This window comes from Bombus fervidus, chromosome 13, assembly GCF_041682495.2.
Source record: "Bombus fervidus isolate BK054 chromosome 13, iyBomFerv1, whole genome shotgun sequence".
Lineage (NCBI taxonomy): Eukaryota > Metazoa > Arthropoda > Insecta > Hymenoptera > Apidae > Bombus > Bombus fervidus.
The window spans coordinates 10,640,534-10,659,760 of NC_091529.1; the positions used below are offsets into that span (position 1 = coordinate 10,640,534).

At 35.5% G+C, this 19,227-nt stretch overlaps 2 protein-coding genes across 3 annotated transcripts; one reads left to right on the forward strand and one right to left on the reverse strand.

Moving 5' to 3' along the window:
* Window position 1: 1 nt before the first annotated feature.
* On the reverse strand, window positions 2-9,115 carry Trpl (transient receptor potential-like). 2 transcript variants are annotated; one of them, XM_072016066.1, is made up of 18 exons: window positions 8,981-9,115; window positions 8,622-8,855; window positions 8,328-8,550; window positions 8,002-8,199; window positions 7,222-7,411; window positions 6,673-6,861; window positions 5,608-5,798; window positions 5,357-5,535; window positions 4,613-4,897; window positions 3,861-4,051; window positions 3,702-3,784; window positions 3,427-3,548; window positions 3,174-3,361; window positions 2,621-2,811; window positions 2,085-2,284; window positions 1,721-2,002; window positions 901-1,039; window positions 2-457 (listed from the first exon to the last, which is right to left on the reverse strand). In XM_072016066.1, the coding sequence occupies exons 2-18, from the start codon at window positions 8,799-8,801 to the stop codon at window positions 186-188; spliced, it is 3,303 nt and encodes a 1,100-aa protein (XP_071872167.1). In that variant the 5' UTR covers window positions 8,802-8,855; window positions 8,981-9,115; the 3' UTR covers window positions 2-185. The 2 variants fall into 2 exon arrangements, with proteins under 2 accessions (XP_071872167.1, XP_071872166.1); XM_072016065.1 differs by having other exon boundaries at window positions 8,622-8,837; window positions 8,969-9,115.
* Window positions 9,116-14,104: 4,989 nt separating this feature from the next.
* Window positions 14,105-17,775, forward strand: LOC139993845 (uncharacterized). Its single transcript, XM_072015929.1, has 5 exons — window positions 14,105-14,267; window positions 14,854-14,936; window positions 16,673-16,906; window positions 17,137-17,280; window positions 17,484-17,775. Exons 1-5 carry the CDS (start codon window positions 14,105-14,107, stop codon window positions 17,649-17,651), a joined length of 792 nt encoding a protein of 263 aa, XP_071872030.1. The 3' UTR covers window positions 17,652-17,775.
* Window positions 17,776-19,227: the final 1,452 nt, after the last annotated feature.

Genomic DNA, 19,227 nt, shown 5'->3' on the forward strand with positions numbered 1-19,227 from the left:
CTTTTCGATGCCGATTTATTATCTCCTCTACGTATGTCGTAAAAATGTATAATATACAATTTGTCTTTTTAAAATGTTGGATTTAACAGTTTACTTTAAAGAATATAAAATAAAGAAATTCAGTTCATATGCCTAAATGAAATTTCATAAGCTATGTTTGTTTTATATTATTTATTCAGTGTTTTTCACAGCCAGCCACCTCTTCGGGGCGATCTATTATTCGATACTCGTGGTGATCGAGACGTTACGTCCACTAATTTTTTTTTATCCTCTGGCATGTTTAAATTCTTTTTCGGACTCAGCGTAGGTTTTAGTCGCGACTTTATCGTTTTGCCATCCGTATGGGCAGATAACGTCGATTCTGTGTCAGTGTTAGGTTTCTTCATGGCCCTCACTGGTGAACCGTACGAAGACTGGGGATTGTTCATTGCGTGGATGGGAAGCGCTGATGATGTTTCTGTAAACACACGTATTATTAAAAGAAAAAGTTCATTTCTTCAAATGGAATCGTAACTACTAAATTAAAAAGAAATAAAGAAATTAATTTCACAAGTCGCAATAGAAACAGCTTACAGAATTTTTATAAAATTTTCTACTCAAGTACGCGCCAAGTTTAATGGGAAACAAACATGGAGACATAAAATAAAAATATATCCATTTTCTTATTTTTATTTACAAACGTTATACATATATGCAATTGAATTTCTTTTTATACAGAGGATCAACGAAAATATTTATTTATATTGATTTATTATTATTATTTATCCGAATGAGAAAACAGTTCCCTTGTTCCTTGAAAACATTTATAGGAGCTTTGTGAAAGCAAGTCGTATCGATTAATTGTGCTGTGAATGTAGTAATAAAACAGGGCTCTTTAAATAAAAATGACAAAGTTCTTACCAGTCGATTGTTGGTAGGCCGTGGTTGAAGAGTTCGCGGACTTCCTTTTGACGACTCGCGGCGGCGTACGAAGCGGTACTGGTGGTGCGATCTTAGCTGGCTTCTCATCGACATAGTCCATTGACATCACGGGCTTCGTCTATAAAGGAAAGCAACAACCCATTACGTGATTCCCCATAGACGGGATTCAAATATATGCGCGTGCAAGGTACGAACAAATAACAATCTTTGAATTAAGAAACTTGTGATAAAATACTATATAGTTAATTATAAGTATTCAATTTTTTCATGATATATCAACAAAGAATGAAGACGTATTAACGAAAATCGAAGATTTTTAAGGAACTCCTTTCTTCGAATAATGAATTTGCTATTGGGAAGCAATATTTTTCGGAATTTTCATAGGTTTCAGTTCGAATTTCGATAAAAAGAATTACGAACATCTTGAATTTGGAGAACTAACGTGAATTTTCACAAAATCATTTTTTAGCTTTATATTCAAAGATTGAGACTTTGCAAGAAAATTGACCAGATAGCGAAATTTTTAATTTACGAAAGTTAATTAAATTCCGTGAAATCCAAAATTTTCCATTGGAGGATTAATAGGATTTTGCTTAAAATCGTTTTCGAAAAGTATAATCTTCTGAAAGAGAAATATCAGCATCAGGCTACTAATTTATGAAAGTTTAATTAACTATAATCGACAATTTAGATTATAAATAAATATAGAAACAGATAATAGATATATCGAACATAAATAAATATATAAGTATGTAAATTTTTATTTATCTAAAGTTTAAATACACAAAGTGATACTTACTTGAACAACAGTTTCATTACGGTTTGCCGTGAGAGTAAGAATCGGAGGTTCGGCCAATGTTTCATGCGATATTTCCTCCGTTTCGACGATATCTTGAAGAACATGAAGAATCGTCGAGGCTGTGCTTTCAGGTAGCTCTACAGGCGGCACAGGTGGCAGGGGGCTCTTATTGTTTAATCTCTGTGCTTCTTCCATGGCTACTTTCAAATGCAATTGATTTTGAAGAGACGCTTTGCTGTTACTTCTACCAATTTGAGAGCTTTTTATCGCGCTGTCCACGACCTGCAATATTTCATTAATCGTTTCTTCACTCACAACGAATCAAATGTTAATTTCATTACGTAAGTTTAAATACGATTTTCACCTGGCTCCAACGATGATTAGCAGATTTTAATACAGCTAATTTGGCAATCCTTTTCCATCTGGCGATGTTATCTTCGTTTTCGTCCGGTTGCTGAAGAGAATCTGGCTGATCTTCGGACTCCGTACCCGAGACAGGAACTGCTACCTGGAAGTCCTTCATCAGCTGCCGCTCCCAGACCTTCATCTTTTTGCCAAGAATGGCTGATTGTTCACAGAAGTGATGAAAATTAATTAATTGCAAGAATTAATCGAAAAGTCGAACGAGTCGTTGGACTTTTAATTGACCGTAGGGAAAGTACTTTATTTATTTCAATTCTTTTATTCTTATAAATATTCCTATATTGATATATTCTTATTCCGTATTGTTAGTTTGTATCCTATATTTTATATTCTTGTCCTAGAATTCCCTTACTTCCTCATTTGTCGTGTTTTTTTACCAATAGTATATTTATTATTTATCAATTTATCGAAACATCAAATACGTCACAGGGAACATTTTAAAATTTCTTTTCTCTTAAAATCCTCGAAATCACTTACTTCTTTCTTTGGTATCAGCCCCAGCAATATCCATGCCGTTCCTCTGTAAGATATCCAGCAATTCGCATCTCCAAGATGACAGATCTGATTTTAATTCGTGAACATCGTCCTCGGTAACAGGATCCATTTCGTGTTCAGAATGCGAGTTCACTACGTATCGCCATATCAGAGCTCTCATCACGGCTCCATACCTGATCAGAGCGAACAATAGCGTCGTAAAATTCGTAAAACGCCATGGTGGATATGGTAACTCTTAGCATACTAAGGATTCTTTCATCCAGGAGGATTATTAAAAGACTATAGTCTCATATTTAATATCCAACGAGGAATGATATCTTCTCGAACGTAGTATTTCGTTATTTTACTAAAACTTGATAGATTATTCTCTTTCAATTTCGCCGAAAGTAGAACTTTGCGTCGATTGTCAGAAACCGAGATACGAGCTGAAATTGAACTATGAATTTTTCAAATAACCCACTGTATAGCTTGTAAGTCTTAGTATTATTATCTATTTGTATTACGCGATGGATTATCGTTAAAGCTCGATTATTACTTAGACTCGTGTGTCCGCCTGCGATCGCTCGTTTCTCTTTCGAATTTCTTCTTCCGTAGGCCGCACAGTCTGAAGAGTAATTTCGGTGGCGGAAGAATATTGAACGGAGGCGGAAGCGTATCGCCATCCTCGAAGTAGCTCATCCATAGCTTCGTCCGCGCGAACTTCCATTCCTTGTCCGCGCGTTCCTGTTTACATGGGATTTTACGAATCGAAATTTTCTCGTTCGGTCACGTTATCGAAAGTGATTTACCTCGATGACAGCGTAGCTGTTGCTCATCATGGCGATGAGAAGATTCAGCAGAACGATCACGTTGATCACAGAATATGAACCGAACATCAACAGGCCCCAGAATCGAGTGTAAGTCTTGATTCCTCAAAACAGAAATCGACATAACGAAACCAAGTGCTTTTTTAATGCATATTAATCAAAATTGAGAATTATGATTTTACGAATTTATGATTTATTAAAAAAGGAACAGCAAGATAGATTTATAGCGTAAAAGTTGGATGATTCTCTCGGTTTACCTGCGAGTTCGAAGCTTTCTATGCCAATTCCTCCGAAACTAGCCCAGAATAAACTCTGGCACGACTCGAAGAGATTGCTGAATCTATTAAAGGATATTAAAAAATTGGAGAAAATAATTTTTAGTAAATGATCGTTGATTACGATATACGAGTACTAGCCTTCTCCATCTTAAACAGGACTCGCTGGTAGGATCCCAAGATGGGTCCGCGATGTTATCGTAGCATTTCCGTCTCTCCAATTCCGTGAAATACCAAAGCAGTTGGTTCAGGCCACAAGCAAAGGCGAAAAGTACCAACGTGTAGATGAAGAAGAACTTTACGATGTCTATCACCATTCTACCTAAGGATATCTGGAAGAAAACGTATTTTCCAACGATGATACTGGAGATCAAGAACGATGAAGCTCTTTAAAAAAAATCAGAATTGGAAACAAAAAGAGAATTTTGTTGAGATTTTTGTTTGAATTTTTAGAATCGTAGAAGGTTGTCATTTTGTAATTTTAGAAATTTTTCGGACTTTTTACTTAACATTTTTGTTGGAATACAACGATATTTCACGCATAGGTACAAATACTCCTACACAGACACCCGCACAGGCATTTGAACAGGACACTTACACAGGTCATACTCATTACTGTATAGAGAGTGGGGCTCAAAATATTTAATGGATCATGGGTCACTACCTACGTCTAGTCTGAGAGTAACTCAGATTAACACAGATAATTAATCTTAACTTTAAGATTAAATTCTAACAATTTTATTCATTTTGTGTACCGATAATTTTATTTCTTTCAAATATTTCTGTTTCCTTTATCCATTTTATATATCTCCTTCTTAGCATTGTTTCTTTTTTTCAATTTCTAATTGATTTTTTTAATTAAAAAGGTTCGCGATATCGGGAATAACAAGTACCTGAAGAGGCCCCAAATGAGGATTGATACTGAACAAATGGATGAGTTTCAAAGCGCTGAAGATGTTAGCGGCTGCGAACAAACCCTCCGCTATTAGCTGAGGATCGAAATCGCTCCATGTTTCTCTCGGGACCAAAGCTGCCATAGGGTTCTGATTAATCTCCGCTCTTTGTTGAAGGTACGCAGCAGTTCTAAGAACCACGGTCGCGATGTAGAGAAAGTTTTTGGTGAAGTCGATGAAATTCCACATGTCTCGTAAATATGCCTTCAAGCCATCCACATAGGCCTTGAAATTTGTAGCATATTAATTTTTGTTATTCCATTCTACAACATAATGTGTTAAATCTAATGTTCTAAAGTAAACTCGGTTTTATGTATGTACATTAGTTTGATACGAAATCTTGGTATTCCTTTTTTAAAATTTTCCAACTATTTCTTCGTCTCTTAACGAAGCTTCGCAATATTCGACAATTCCTAACACGAACAAATTCTTTGCATTTTCGAAATTATAATTCTACAGAATTCCACAGAATTAAAAGCTAAGATGGTTGATGAAGTAGCTGTGGTATAATTTTCTCTGGATAGAGATTTTTCAAAGATTCCAACATCATCTCCAATTTTTTAAACAACGTGCATTCGTTTTATCATTGATGGAATGTATTATACGTCTTTGATACAGTATATATTTTTATATGAACTCGAAGTATAGTGTAATAAACGAAATAGAGAAAAAAGTAGAAAGTACCTCTCTCATTTCCTGCCAGATAAATCCAAGAACATAGAGAACAACTACACCCTCTAGAAACGAAGGGGCTGCGCCTCTTTGTCTTGCTAATTCCATCTCGATATCCCTTTTCGCCTTCTCGCTGCCGAATATCTTTACTATTTCCACTTCTGCGCGTTGCGACACCAGCATCAAAATAACTAAACAACGATTATTCATCGTCTGACTCGATCGTTTCAATTCCGACGATTATTAACATCATTGAGACTTACATAGAAAGAACACGTATGAGGCAGCGTGAACGAGAAATTTGACGAATGGCTTTCGCATCATTTGACCAGTTTTCGAGTTTGGCGCTAGTAAGTACATTATAGAGTAGAATGGAAACATGAGCGCAGTTTTTGCAAGAACACCGCACTTTTGCCACGTGGTCATACGCCGGAAGCCAGGTAGGCCGTCGTACCTTTGATGGACGAATCAGAAGAAGATAATTTAATTTAGAATTAATATTCTGTTCACGCTCTTATACAATTATTAAGATAATTTAATAATTAACTACTCGCATAAAAATATTTAATTGATAGTCTGTTGGGTTATCTAATAATTAGCTATTACTAGATCGCGGACTTTTATGATGAATTATTTTAGCGTACAGAATGCATATGATACGTAAAAATATGTAAAATATCCAAAATGTAGTATATGTTGTAATACTTAGTGATCGAAATAAGTCTTTGGTTAGACTCTGCTTCTTTATGGAACCAATAATATAAATTTGTACAAACACGCGCAGTCTATTCATTGTACAGAGTTAGGTCAATTGATAATTTTATAAGAATTAATATTTTTATTTTAACGAACCACTGATTATTCTACAATTTGTGGCATAAGGAAATCTATTAAGTAACTGATTTTTAGGAAACCGAACTTCGCCCTAACTCTAAAGCTTAATTCAGTGACCTTTTCGAGGAGCAAGTATCTTTATTATCTTTACTATTCCAAGATTCTTTCGCTCTAGTTGAAAAATTCTAATTAAAATAAAGCTATATCTTTAAGAGAGATCTCTGAATATCCCTCTTAGTACAATCTCGTCATCCTAATGTCCTCTTCTTCCTCTGCTTTAATTTCTACCTCGCAAAATGATTTTTATGAATCATGTTTTAATATCGGTAATCGGTTTTAATATCAGTAAAACGTAACAAGAAGGTCTGATAGTTACAGTGTAATTGGGTTCATTGTTAATGTAATATAGGAAATAAAGTTTGCAAACAGCCAGTGGCAATTTCACGCGGATAATTCAGGAGTAGAAAATCGAGGGAACTTTGTAACGAACTCACCAGATCGCCGCCAACAGTTGCTGCACGTGGGAATGAGCGACGAAAGTTTTCTGCTTATATTGTATGGCCAATTCTAATCTAGCCAGCTGCTTCCTGGTGACCAAGTTCTCCTCATCCTCAGGATCATAGTTGAGGATCGTGTGCAATTCCGTGGTAGTTCGCACTTGTTGCAGCAGATCAACGGCGAATCTAATTGAAATGAAATCGACGAAAGCTTTTAAGGATGTTTCCAGATCTCCAAGGTTTACATATTAGAAAGGACACTTTGTAACTTGAAGAGAAATAGCCATATTTTTTACATTTACTTTTTTATAACTGCAACAGTTCTATATTATATTATTTTTTTAAATATAACTTTACGTCTTTGAAAAATATACGATGTTTGGTAACACGTTGCAGAAAATTGAAAATTCTACAAGCCAAAATCTGACGAGAATGGAAGGACGAAACTGTGTTTATTTGCAACCCTAAAACTCTTTTGGGAAATTTTAAATTTATCCACGCGACAAAATGAAAGGTAATAACTAAATGAAAGAGAGTGAAATTTACCTCTCCACCTGTCGTCGAAGCTTCAGATATTCGCCCCTACTTTCCGGTTCGGCGATCGTCAGTTCGCGAAGTTCCCAGCTTAATTGAAAAGCTGTTAGCAATGGATCTGGCGAGCTGAGCGCTATTAAGCTTGGACTTGCCAATGCTTTGTACTCGGAAATCCTCGTGGACGAAAGTCTCAGTGGGTCGCCTGGCATAAAAACGAATGATAATGTCAGCGTAATATACGTTTTAAATCAGATTCAAGTTTCTAGATTTATATGACTTTGTCATTTTTATAATTGCATTTCGAAAATTGTTAAGTAATCCTTTTACTTTCTTCTTCTTAAACCTTTAATTGCCACACTGAAATTGAAATACGTTCGTAGCAATGGAACTTAACTTAATCGAAGATTACTATACGCTTGACGTCATGCGCTACTCGACGAACAAATTACGACAATGTTTATGACGGCTAAATTTAATGTATGAAATCTAAAATTCGTTCGGAGAAACCTTCGCAAAAATTTATTCCTTCTCTCGTTCGGAAAAGTTGCACGAAAGTACGAAAATAAATCGCGCGACCAATGAAAAGAAATCGGCTATAACAACCAGCCGAAGAGTTTAATTGTAACAACTATAGCGTTGTTTAACGATGGCTTATGTTTCAACTCACGGTACTTTTATCGAAATCTTCTTTCTTTGATAGAGAAAAGACACAAAAGTCTTTAAAGAAAGACGAACCTTTATTATTATTATTTATTTGGGAATTTATTTTATAGGATCGCTCGAGTGTTTTACCTGTCGTCGATCGCAGACAATCGGCACATCCACATTTAATGTCGTGTGGCATGGGCAAAGTGGCACCGCGATCCAGCAACAGCTTCAAAATCTCGTAGTTGTTCCGCTGTGCGGCCAAAATCAGAGGCGTGATTTCTGGCGGATATCTCGCGGATGCTGGATCGATCTTCTGCCAACTGTGGATCACATCTTTCGTCGCTACAAATGCAGATTGCATGGATATTTTATAAGAAACATCAGATTCGATCGTTTACTATTTTCTCAATTGTCCACGTGTTTCGCCGAATTAAAAGATTCGATAGCAGGATGGAACATGGATCACTCACAGTTTTCCTCGGCCAATAAATTAGCAGTCAGCAATTCTTCGTGTTCGAGCAGCAACTCTACAGCTTCCACAAATTCTTGATCGATGGCTCGGAGAAGAGCATCCTTCGTCTCCACACCCATTACCACCAACAATTCGACCATTTCCAAATTCTCTGAATCTATCGACAATGACAAAGCTCCGCGACCCAAACTATCCACACAATTTATATCCAGTGACTTTCCCTGAGATTTAAATACGTTGTACCCTTATAGAAGTCGATTAAGAGAAAGTATCGATTGGAACAAAGACTCACGTTGACACTACCCTTATTGGCAAATTGAATGAATCTTTTGACGTTAACCAGATCGCCCCGTTCCACCGCTAATAGATATTTCTTTTCTTCGATGTTCAAAGGCCTTGGAAGATTGACTACGTAGCTTTCCGTCTCGTTTGGAGGAGCTTCTACCTCTTTCTCTGTCTTCTCGAAGCCCATTTTCGACTACGGCCTTAAGCACAATTTTCGAAGTTTCTATAACACGAAGAAGATCTTTTGTAACACGAGTCTTTAAGGGACGAATATTTTTTACATCTGCTATTGTTGTATTTTAATTAGTAGGGGAATTAGATCTTAGGGAAAAGAAGAGATTTATGATATTTGACATTTATCGCAACACACGAATAATGCGAGCTATCTAAGAACTGAATTTCCATCGATTTTCCAATGCACACCAATCTCCACTAACACATTTTCGTCAAACCAAAACTCTGGAAACAACTACAACCCTATCTTTTATTCATTCACCTCCAAACTTGCGACGATTCCACTTCAAATCCACGAATCTTCGCCCCTTGTTCTTTATCAAAAAATTTCCTGATTAAATTCTTCAATTTCTACACTACACTGTCACAAAGTAGTACGAAATTTTCCACGAAATTTCCTTGTACGAAAAATCAACAACGCTTAACGATTGGAAGAATCATTGATGTATTCGAAAAGAGTTCGCGAAGAAAGTTTTGTAAGCGAACGACACTGGCGAGAGTCGATTTCGCTTATATAGGGGATGATGGAAATCGAATTACGAGTATTAACCGAGACCCTGTTTATTTGCCTGGTCGCTTAAGGCGGTGTACACACGCGGACTAATTTGCTTATCGATATCTCGTTAGCCACACGATGGCTTGTCAGGGGGTGCTCTCGAAGAGTGTCATCTCTGACAGTTATACTGTGTTTATAGACAGACTTTTGCATACAAATAATAATAATTATAGTTACTAAATAATTAATAAGCAATAATTAACGAATAATTAGTAATACCGTATGCGATAATAACTGCAATAATTATTATTTTATACGAAAGACCCACAGGAAAGGGGGAGATTGACAGGTTTTTACATTTCTCGATAAAAGAAAATTTATTTTTCCATATATTGGGTGTAAACAGAACATGCGAGATCCGCTTTTTGAGCTGATTCTACAAAACAATGAACTGACTGTTTGTCTTTGTCTATGAGATATAACAATTTTGTAAATGGAACAACATCTATTGAAAATGTTGAGATACCAAGGTTCAGAATGGAACAAGCTTTGCAACAAATTCCTGGAAACACCAGGAACCATTCAGAGTGTAACTGGATCCATGACAGGACGTTTATAGGGTTGCCTTGAAATGGAAGGTGGTCGTTTTGAGCATCTTCTGCGAAAGTAATTAGATAACGTGAACTCAGAAGAGAAAATTCGCTACATCTTACAAATGAAGACAGATAGGACATGTGTTTTTAGATGTACAATCAGCTGTCGAGGACTCCACGTGTTTCATTACATTCCGTGTAATATCGCAACTTCGTATTTTCTCATAGATATTATATCAAAGTAAAACGTTTTATTCTTTATTTTATTCTGTATCATTTTCAATTTTTACTTATATTTCTAAGTAATATATGATACATTAATCTGTAAGAAAATGTGATAAAGGAAAAAAGAACAGAGGAATCTTAGAAGACTTCATACAAAATGTTGGAAATTTATTTGAAAATTCTCGAGATAAATATGCGATGGGCATATTTTTTTATTTCCTTGCCTTGTGTGGCTTAGATATTAAGCGATGAAGTATAAAGCATCGTTAGAGTTATACGATCAGATTACTATCCAAAAAAAAAAAAAAAAAAAAAAATGTAATTCTTTAAACGCGTTTTAGCGTCCTCCGTCGTTATAGTCCTGCAACACGATCGTCCGTGATATTCTTTTCACAGGATCTTTTTACGCGGATTGTTTGCTCGAATAGCCCCTAAAAGTTACGATACCCTTAACTGGCGAATCTTTCGAATCGATTTGTTCACCGTCAAGCATCTACTGTTCGATGAAACTTGGCACGCGATGAAAGAGAAATTGCAATATTTCAAAGAAATTATCTCTTGGTGATCGGCGTAATAAATAAATAAGTCTCTATACGTATATAATATTTACTTCGTACGCTTGACAAAAGCGATTTGAATTTCAGATTTTCTAGCAACTTCGAACGATCAAAATTCTCCTTCCTTTCCTTTCATTCTCAAAGTCTTTAAGCTTCTCCCCTTTAGCGTACATAACGAATAAGGATGCATAGGATACTTAGAACGATGCACAAATCTCTTCTTAAGTTCAATTTCTTCAATCGCACCCGTAAAGATATACATTTGTATATTCATAGTTTATTAATTAATTAATACGTGTTTTACAATGTCCTCACCAGACGTCATCGAAATCTTCGCGACATTTTGAAAGAAAGTAGCTCGAAGCAGCGACGAAACACTCGAACGGCCGATTATACGCGCAACCTGGCTAGTTACAAATTGCGAAATTCATTAAACTGGACTATTAAAGAGTTCCCTCTTATGGCTTAGCAGGTCGCCAGATATCGGAGGAACGAGGGATGAAAAAGAGCCAGCCAGCTCTTTTTAGCTCGGTTTGCACTGCGGCTTCATCCACTTTTCCCCTCGTTCCAGTCGATGTTTGCTCGATGGCTAGCGTCCACGAGGGTGTTCAACGATCGTAGATCCAACGCAGATTATCCTTCGGCTTCCGTTTATATGCTTCTTTCCACTTCGATCTCGTTGTTTCGAAGAACTTTCTATTGACTATCGAAGAGCTGTTCCGTTACGGATAGTTGCATATCAACAGGTATTTCGTCGACAATATTCATTTTTGTTTCACGAGGTGATTTCTATTTGGAATTTTCTATCGTAGTTGTCTTTTAGTTCTTGTCGTTATTTCGCGTTACGGTATTAGTTAGTTATTTTCTCGCGTTTTTAAAACTAATATTTTCTCCCGTTTAACGAAGTAATTCTTTTAGAATATTTTAGTGGGTTATTATTATAATTGTCGTTAAGGTGAAATTATTACACAGTTGTTACTCTTTTAGTTATTATCTCTTTTAGACTTTTCACTCGAAATACTTCGAAATTATGTTATAACGTTCAAGATCTTGTTTTATTTTAGGATTTTCTCATAGTGCTCGGAATTTAATTTTCCATCGGGATTTTTCTATTCCGAAAGAACGGAAAAGTGGTATCAAAGATATTTTTGAACTGCGCGTCCTTTGACTATCTCCTTTAATCTTGTACGTAGTATACTTCGAGATTTCTGTCACATTTGACATTTGACGTCAGAGCTATCTATCTTATCCGCGTTTTGTAGCTTTTCAGAATATCAGTTTCAATCCGAATTTTTTCACTCTTCGATTTTAATTTCAATTTTTTATCGTCATTTGTAGCGTTTTATTTACAGCAGTACAAAATTTTTGCGACGTTTAAAATCCCTTTTCCCTTGTGACTTTTCAGAACTTTGGTTTTGACCTCGGAGTTTTCAATTTCTTTTCTTCCATTTTACTATGAAAATTTGATGATAATATTTCGCAACGATGATGAATGCTTGATATAATATTTCACTGAGAGTAATTTCCAAACATAATCTATTTCTGTATTATTTTATGCGATTCTATATTACTTCGCACGAAGCTCAAGCTATTATTTGTAACTCGATACAATTATTTATAATTTATGCATAGGATTTGCGTTGATATCGCATATACCGTAAAAACACAGACCGTCACAGATTTGACAATGAGACGTAACGCGTTAAACAACTGTTATTCTTGGGTTGTTAAATTTAAAAAGAAGCTTGCAACTGAAGTTATAAAGTTATTCGAGGATTGTTGAACGCAAGAAAAATAAATGGACCGGCGGTGCTGACTCAAGGAAACTATGAAATGTCAACAGCTTGGAAACTCGTTTCTCAGGTGCAAAAATAACACGCCAGTACGAGAAGAGAAAGACTTGGAGCTTATGGCGTTCCGTGAAAACGCTCTGGTAATACTTTATACACATGCCACGTTGTGTTAACTAAAAGAACGTCATTTCTTATTTACGTTAATTGAGAATGATCGTACCAATCATAGGACGTCGTTTTCTTTTACTCGTGAAAAGCTTTTTTTTTTATTATTTCGTAATTTAATTTTGTTTAATCATGCCAATAACACACCTCTCTTTTTAAACACCATGCTACATGACGTATAAATGGTTACTGTATTGATTTATATCAATGGTGATATTGATAATTTTTATTCAAAAATACCGACAAACATTTTTAAGACAAAAACAGATATATGTGTAAAATGATAATACGAAAAAGATTTATGGTTTGTTCGTTAAAAAATCTTAAAGAGATCTAAAAAGTCCTTGATCTTTTTTTCTTAAACTTTTCTACCCCTTTTCAGATATTATTCGTTCGTTCGTTCGTTTTCAGGACAGGTTTGAGCTTTCGAGTTCGAACTTTTCGCACGACTTTGCCGAGGTTTTAGTTCCTTGCTCGCGTATATTTACGTCTGTTTCATTTTCCTGAAACTCGAAGCGTGACTACTATACTTTGGCTGCTAACGAAATTCATAACTCCGTTACGTCGTGACCTATAACACGAAATATATAAAAACAAGAATATAATACAATGAAAGTATAATACGACACGCACGCGCAGATAAAAATAACAAAATTCAGTAACATTTAAATTCTAATATTCCAGCAAAGTATTAAACGACCCGCGTTCTCTTATCGATAGACTCCGGATATTTCTGCGTTTATGACAAAAGAGCACAGAGTATTCGCTTTAATATTCGCTGCGTGACACAAATCTTTGTCGTTTCGTTTGATCACGTGGCCACAGGAATTTTTGTAGAAAATTGGTAAAATAGAAATTATCGTACAAAGCCAATGTAAAAACGAGTTTGAATAAAAGTTCGCAATCTACGTATCGATCTTGTCAAAGAATAGAAAACGATAGGAAAGACAGTACGAAAAAATAAATAAACGCGTGAATCCTTTCGAATATTGCAAAGAAACTCTCCGATCTTCTTTCAACAACTATCTATAAGGGAAAGCGTTTGGGATTGTTAAAAGAATACGTATGTCGATGAACCTTCTGAATAGACACAGCGGATAAACGATCGCGTTTAACGAGCGATCGATGTCAACCGATGGGAAATGTATCGCGGAGCGGATCGAGTGAAAGCGTCTTTTTTCATCGTTCGTTCGGAAGCGAACTTTCTTCGTGTCGGAAAAACGCGATCATCGGACACAGAGCGGGAAGGAAAATAACGCGAGAGAGGAACTACGCCTCGAATAAATCTGTCGACCGAATCCAAACGATCTTCAGTGTTTGCTTTCGTTCCCATCGTCAAATAACGAGACTTCTCTTGCATCATTAATTTACATATCTGCTTTTAAGATTTGCGATTCTTCTTTATCTTTTGTATATTTCTATACGCGATGGCAATACGTCGTGAGATATTACATTTTACAAGATTCATTCTAGTTTTGACAATCGGTTCGATTCTGATTGGTAATTCGTTTGGCGATGAAAAGATCGACAAAGTTCCTGTGAACTTCCGGCACATCAAGGATCTCGAGGTAGCTGCTAGTGAACACGAAGGCAAGTAACAGCTTTCAAGAAGTCTATTCGTAGTTGCTTCGATATTTGAATCGTTATTTTGTTTAGAAAGTGGCAAATACGTTTACATACATACTTTTCCAAGTAGTTTGTTTAATTATTTTTTTAACGTACGATAAATCATTATCTGAGAGAGATTCGCTTTTCAAAGTCAACGAATTTATTCACAATAGGCATTAATTAATTTGCAGAAGCAACTTTCTCAAAGTGAATGAAAGTAAATTAAATCGTATTGTTAAAATAATTCTTTTGTGTCTTATTTTAAGATACGATCCAAAACTAATATTCCTTGATCTACAAAACTATTAAATTAATAATAAAAGTTCGTGGCTAATGTTTTAAGCGACCGAGAGATCAAAGGAATCATTCCTTGTAATTGCCACCTTTGTTTTATTCATTTCTCGATGCAAGAAACGGTAGACTTAATTAATACCGAAATAGAACGCCTTCAGTTACTCGGTAAACCTTAATAACTCCAATTAACACCATCCTTTCACGGAGTTCGAGAATTTCTTGAGAAATTTTCGGCGAAGGGTGAAAAGCTTTACTCGGTAATTAATTCAAACAGGTGGAGGAAGGCAAGAGGAAAAGGGCGGCGGCACTAAATACGAGGAAGATCATCATACCGTTGACGACGAGAAGGGTGACAAGGTATAGCATCATTGTTCAAACGAATCTCTCGTACAAAATTGTTCAACAGCTTCTACGAATTGCACATTCGTAAAAATTCTTACCAAAATGTTTTATTAAAAAAAAAGGATAAAAGAAGAAAGTAGAAAACACGATGTTTTAAGCATGGCGTTATTTTGAATTGTTTTTACGTTAAATAAATTGTAGATATTCGTGCAAATACGTATCTGTATAGATGCAGATAAATTAAAGTGTGTATTTTATTTTTTAAGTCTGATAATACTTTCGATATTTCATATATTTTTGCATTTGTACATTTCTTTTGCAGATTTTTGCATATCTACACTTGTCACAAACGCATAAATGTCCGCAGTGTAATAACGAGATGAGAATATTCCTTTTAAATTTATCGAACGATTTCATAGAAGCTTTCGCACTTTTTATACAAATCGTTATTGATGAATTAATTTTATCGTTCACTGAAAAAACCAGTGGAAATGAATTAACATACAAACAGTACATTTAAAATAGAAAATGATAGAAGAATGCTCGTTGAAATGGTTTAACGTTATAATAAAGGTCATAAAGATGCGGTAACAAGATCCATTATTTCTTCGACCTTTTCTCAAGAATCATTATTAATACATAAAAAAAAAAAATACTTTATTGCGAATTATAAAAGAATACTCGTAAAATGTTTCGATGCTACAAGGAAGACTTCCAATAACAACTCTCAATATTAATATCTTCAATAAACGATCGAATTTTATAATCATTTCGTTGCACAGAAGGATAACAAGCGTTGCTTCAATTTATCAACTTCTCGTTAATTTACGCGTTAATGTTAATCATACACTTGCAAACAACAGTGTAAATACTTATTTTCCATCTCCTTAAATTTTTCTCCAAATTTTTCAAATACGCCCAATATCATCGTAATTTCATCATAAACTCGGCAAACCGTAATATTTCGGCGTTAATCGATAATCTGACTGCAATATCACAGCTGTAACAAATTTCTTTGGTAGCATGCAACACTCCTCTTCTCCTGCAGCCGTACTCGTCATCGTCGACGTCCAAGACACTCTTCCCTTTTTATCGCTCGTAATATTAGCGTCCACCCGGTGTTCTTAAGGGATTATTTATTATACGGTCGTCGTTGTGCGAACGACATCTTTGCAGAGACCGAACGGCGCTTCTTTCTTCACCGGGAAATTCTTCGTAACGACGAGATGGTATTTTCGCCCCTTTGTCCGGTACACGCACCCTTCGATATTGCTTCTCGCGCTCGTTTCACGGGCCGCTGACCACGAGGCAATTAAGTCGTCAACGAACTCGTTATTCGGCCAAAAAATTCTTTTTAACATGGGCATTCGGAGAAAATTCTTTGACTTCTTCCAAACCAGTCTCCTTTACGAATTATAACGTTGCTGTTTTCTAATTCTTTTTTGTAATATTTATAACGGCGAGTAGATGGCGGATTTTTATGCAAATTCGTAGCTTTCGAGAGCACGATTGACCGAGTAGATCCTTGGTAGAATATATTTGTTTTATATTTTATAGGAAACACGGTACTTTGGATATTTTGTATAATTTTTCATGTTACGTGCATTCCATCCAATAAAACTCCTATGAATTCATGGAAATCCGCAGTTTGTAGCAATTTGTAGCTGTATGACATTTTGCCCGTATTTGTTGTGCGATCGTATTTTTATAACGTGGATGCCTGTTTCATCGATCACGAATGCTTGAAACAGGGTTACAAGGTCTTCCATGAGTTCGACAAGGGTGAGAAGGGCCACCATGACAACGAGGGCCACAAGCAAAAGTACGACGAGAAAAAGGGGAAAGAGGAAAAGGAACACGAAGAGACGGATCATTATGACGAGAGTCACCATGGCGAAGAAGGCGAGAAAGCTGCGAAATTCGACGAGGAGGGCAAACACCAAAAAGGCTACAGCACCAAAGGGGAGCACAGTATTTCTAAGAAGGTTTTTATTTCAAAAATAATAAATTACATACTTCGATCGTCGTTTAATTAATTTGATGAATTTTCGATGGAAATTCCTCTACGATTTTCTAGTAAGCTTTTCAAGTAAGAAACTATACATAGGGTGGATAAAAGTTTCTAAAGTCGACACGTGGATATCTTAAGAAAAATATAATTCTCTAAGCACAAAGAGTTTTATTAAGAAATTATGATACGAGACGAGTGTTGTAGGACGAGTATGAGAAGAAGCACGATTTTTACGATGAGTATCACGAGGATGGGGAACACGAGAAACATGGAGGGTACCACCACGAACACGAAGGCAAGAAGGGTGGACACGAGAAGAAAGGACATACGGACTCTGCTCGTCGCGAGGTTCGTTAAAATGATAATTTCTTGTGCAACATTTTGCTTACATAGAAGAAATTAATTGGTTTCTTTTCTGATAAATTTATCATTTATTTATTTGGTTTGTTCGTGCATCAGTTTTAATTTATCCAAATCGTAAGAAATTGTTTCTTGATTTTAAAATTGTTTCTAAACTTTTCAAATTTGATATTAATTGGTATATCTATCAGCATCGGCATGGTAAAAAGAAGAAGCACGAGGAGGGTCATCATCATCGTAAACAGAAGGGTCGCAAGCTCGCTGAAGGCCACGATAGTCATCATCAACACGATAAGAAATATGGAAAGAAGGGTGGACACGAATCAGGGAAGAAATGGTTCGCCAGCAGCGGTCATTAAATTCTCAGGAGATAAAGTATGTTTTCTAAATATGAATTTATGCTTCGAAAGATTAACTTTTCAGCTAGTCATGACAGCGAATATCCGCCTTTTAAAACGATTCAAAGATTCGTTAAAAAACATTTAAATGATTAATGTATGACAATTTAGAAAACTCTTAATCCGTTGTATAGAATTTAGAAGAAACAGAATTGAAGATCATGGTACGTTATACATGTATTATACATCCTTGGACGTAAAAATCATTTTCGATAATTATTCAATAAAATGTTAAATAATTTTCAAATAAATTGTGCAACAAAGTATTCATCGTTTAAAATTGATCAAATTAAAGATCACAGTGTATAAAGGATATGCATAGAAATTATAATAAAATCGCAATTTGTACGTATGAGATATTAAGTAGTTTTAGCCCTTAATCTGAACCGAAGTTTATCGATTCGAAACGGGAGGCCGAAAGTCACTGTGCACTATCGCCGTGATGAAATTTTCAAGGGAACCAACATGTCATCGTTCTCAGAACTCTAATGCAAATGCATAAGAACATTCGGAGGAAGTAGTCGAACGTAGAAACAGAATGCACGCGCGTAAATAGCGAGGCAGGTGTATGGAATTGTGTATATTCGTTGACTGTTCGAGGTGACAGCAGTAATGAGTGCAAGTTCGGTAGAAAGCAAGGCAATGAAGTCTATGCTGTTCGTGATAAATTATTATTTAATTTATCGATGAAAAATTACGGAACTTTATCGCCTATGCAAATTTCGGTTGATCTTTATTCAAAAAAATTCGGCTGTCAAAGCAAAGGTTGAATTTTTCCCACTGAATTTTATCGGATTTAATTAAATTTCATTGGCTGTTTATAAAATTTCATTAAATTTTATTTCTCTAGCTTATTACAGAAATATTTACAAACTTGTGGCAAAAATCAACAATTCCTTTTTAAAGAAATCTATTTCCCTACTTATGACGAAAGTTTAAACATTTAAAATCAATGTATATATGATTATACAGTAACGAACATAATATTATGACTAAATTACGAATATTTATGTAAATTGGTATTTTTTTAAATGCAACTAAAAAAGTAGAATCTATGCAAAGATTTGTTTTACGTACCAAGTATTATACCTTGGATATGTTATATATTTTCCCATATTTATTATATACACTTTAAAATTTTCTACAAGTGCATAAAAATTATTGTAATTGTTAAGTCAATTTTTATCGAACCCTGACTCCTTTGTCCGTCTTTCTTTACCGATGCGTTTCTTTGAATATTTTTAATATGCGATATGTGACATTGGGTATGAATATTTCGAATGATAATACATGGAACCTGCTACAGAAATCTGCGTCACTTTTTGTACATGAAATTGTGCGACAAGCAAGGGACGAGGAAGTAACTTTTGTAAATCCTTTATGAGCTTTAATGGGATACGCTTGAAACCAGATAATAATAATTCTGGATTATCCATGTTGACAGTATGGTGCAAAATATATCTCTTTGCGCACTCCAACGTTTTGCGATATTTCGATCGTCCAGTTGGATATTTATACATATTTAGCAGCTGTATTT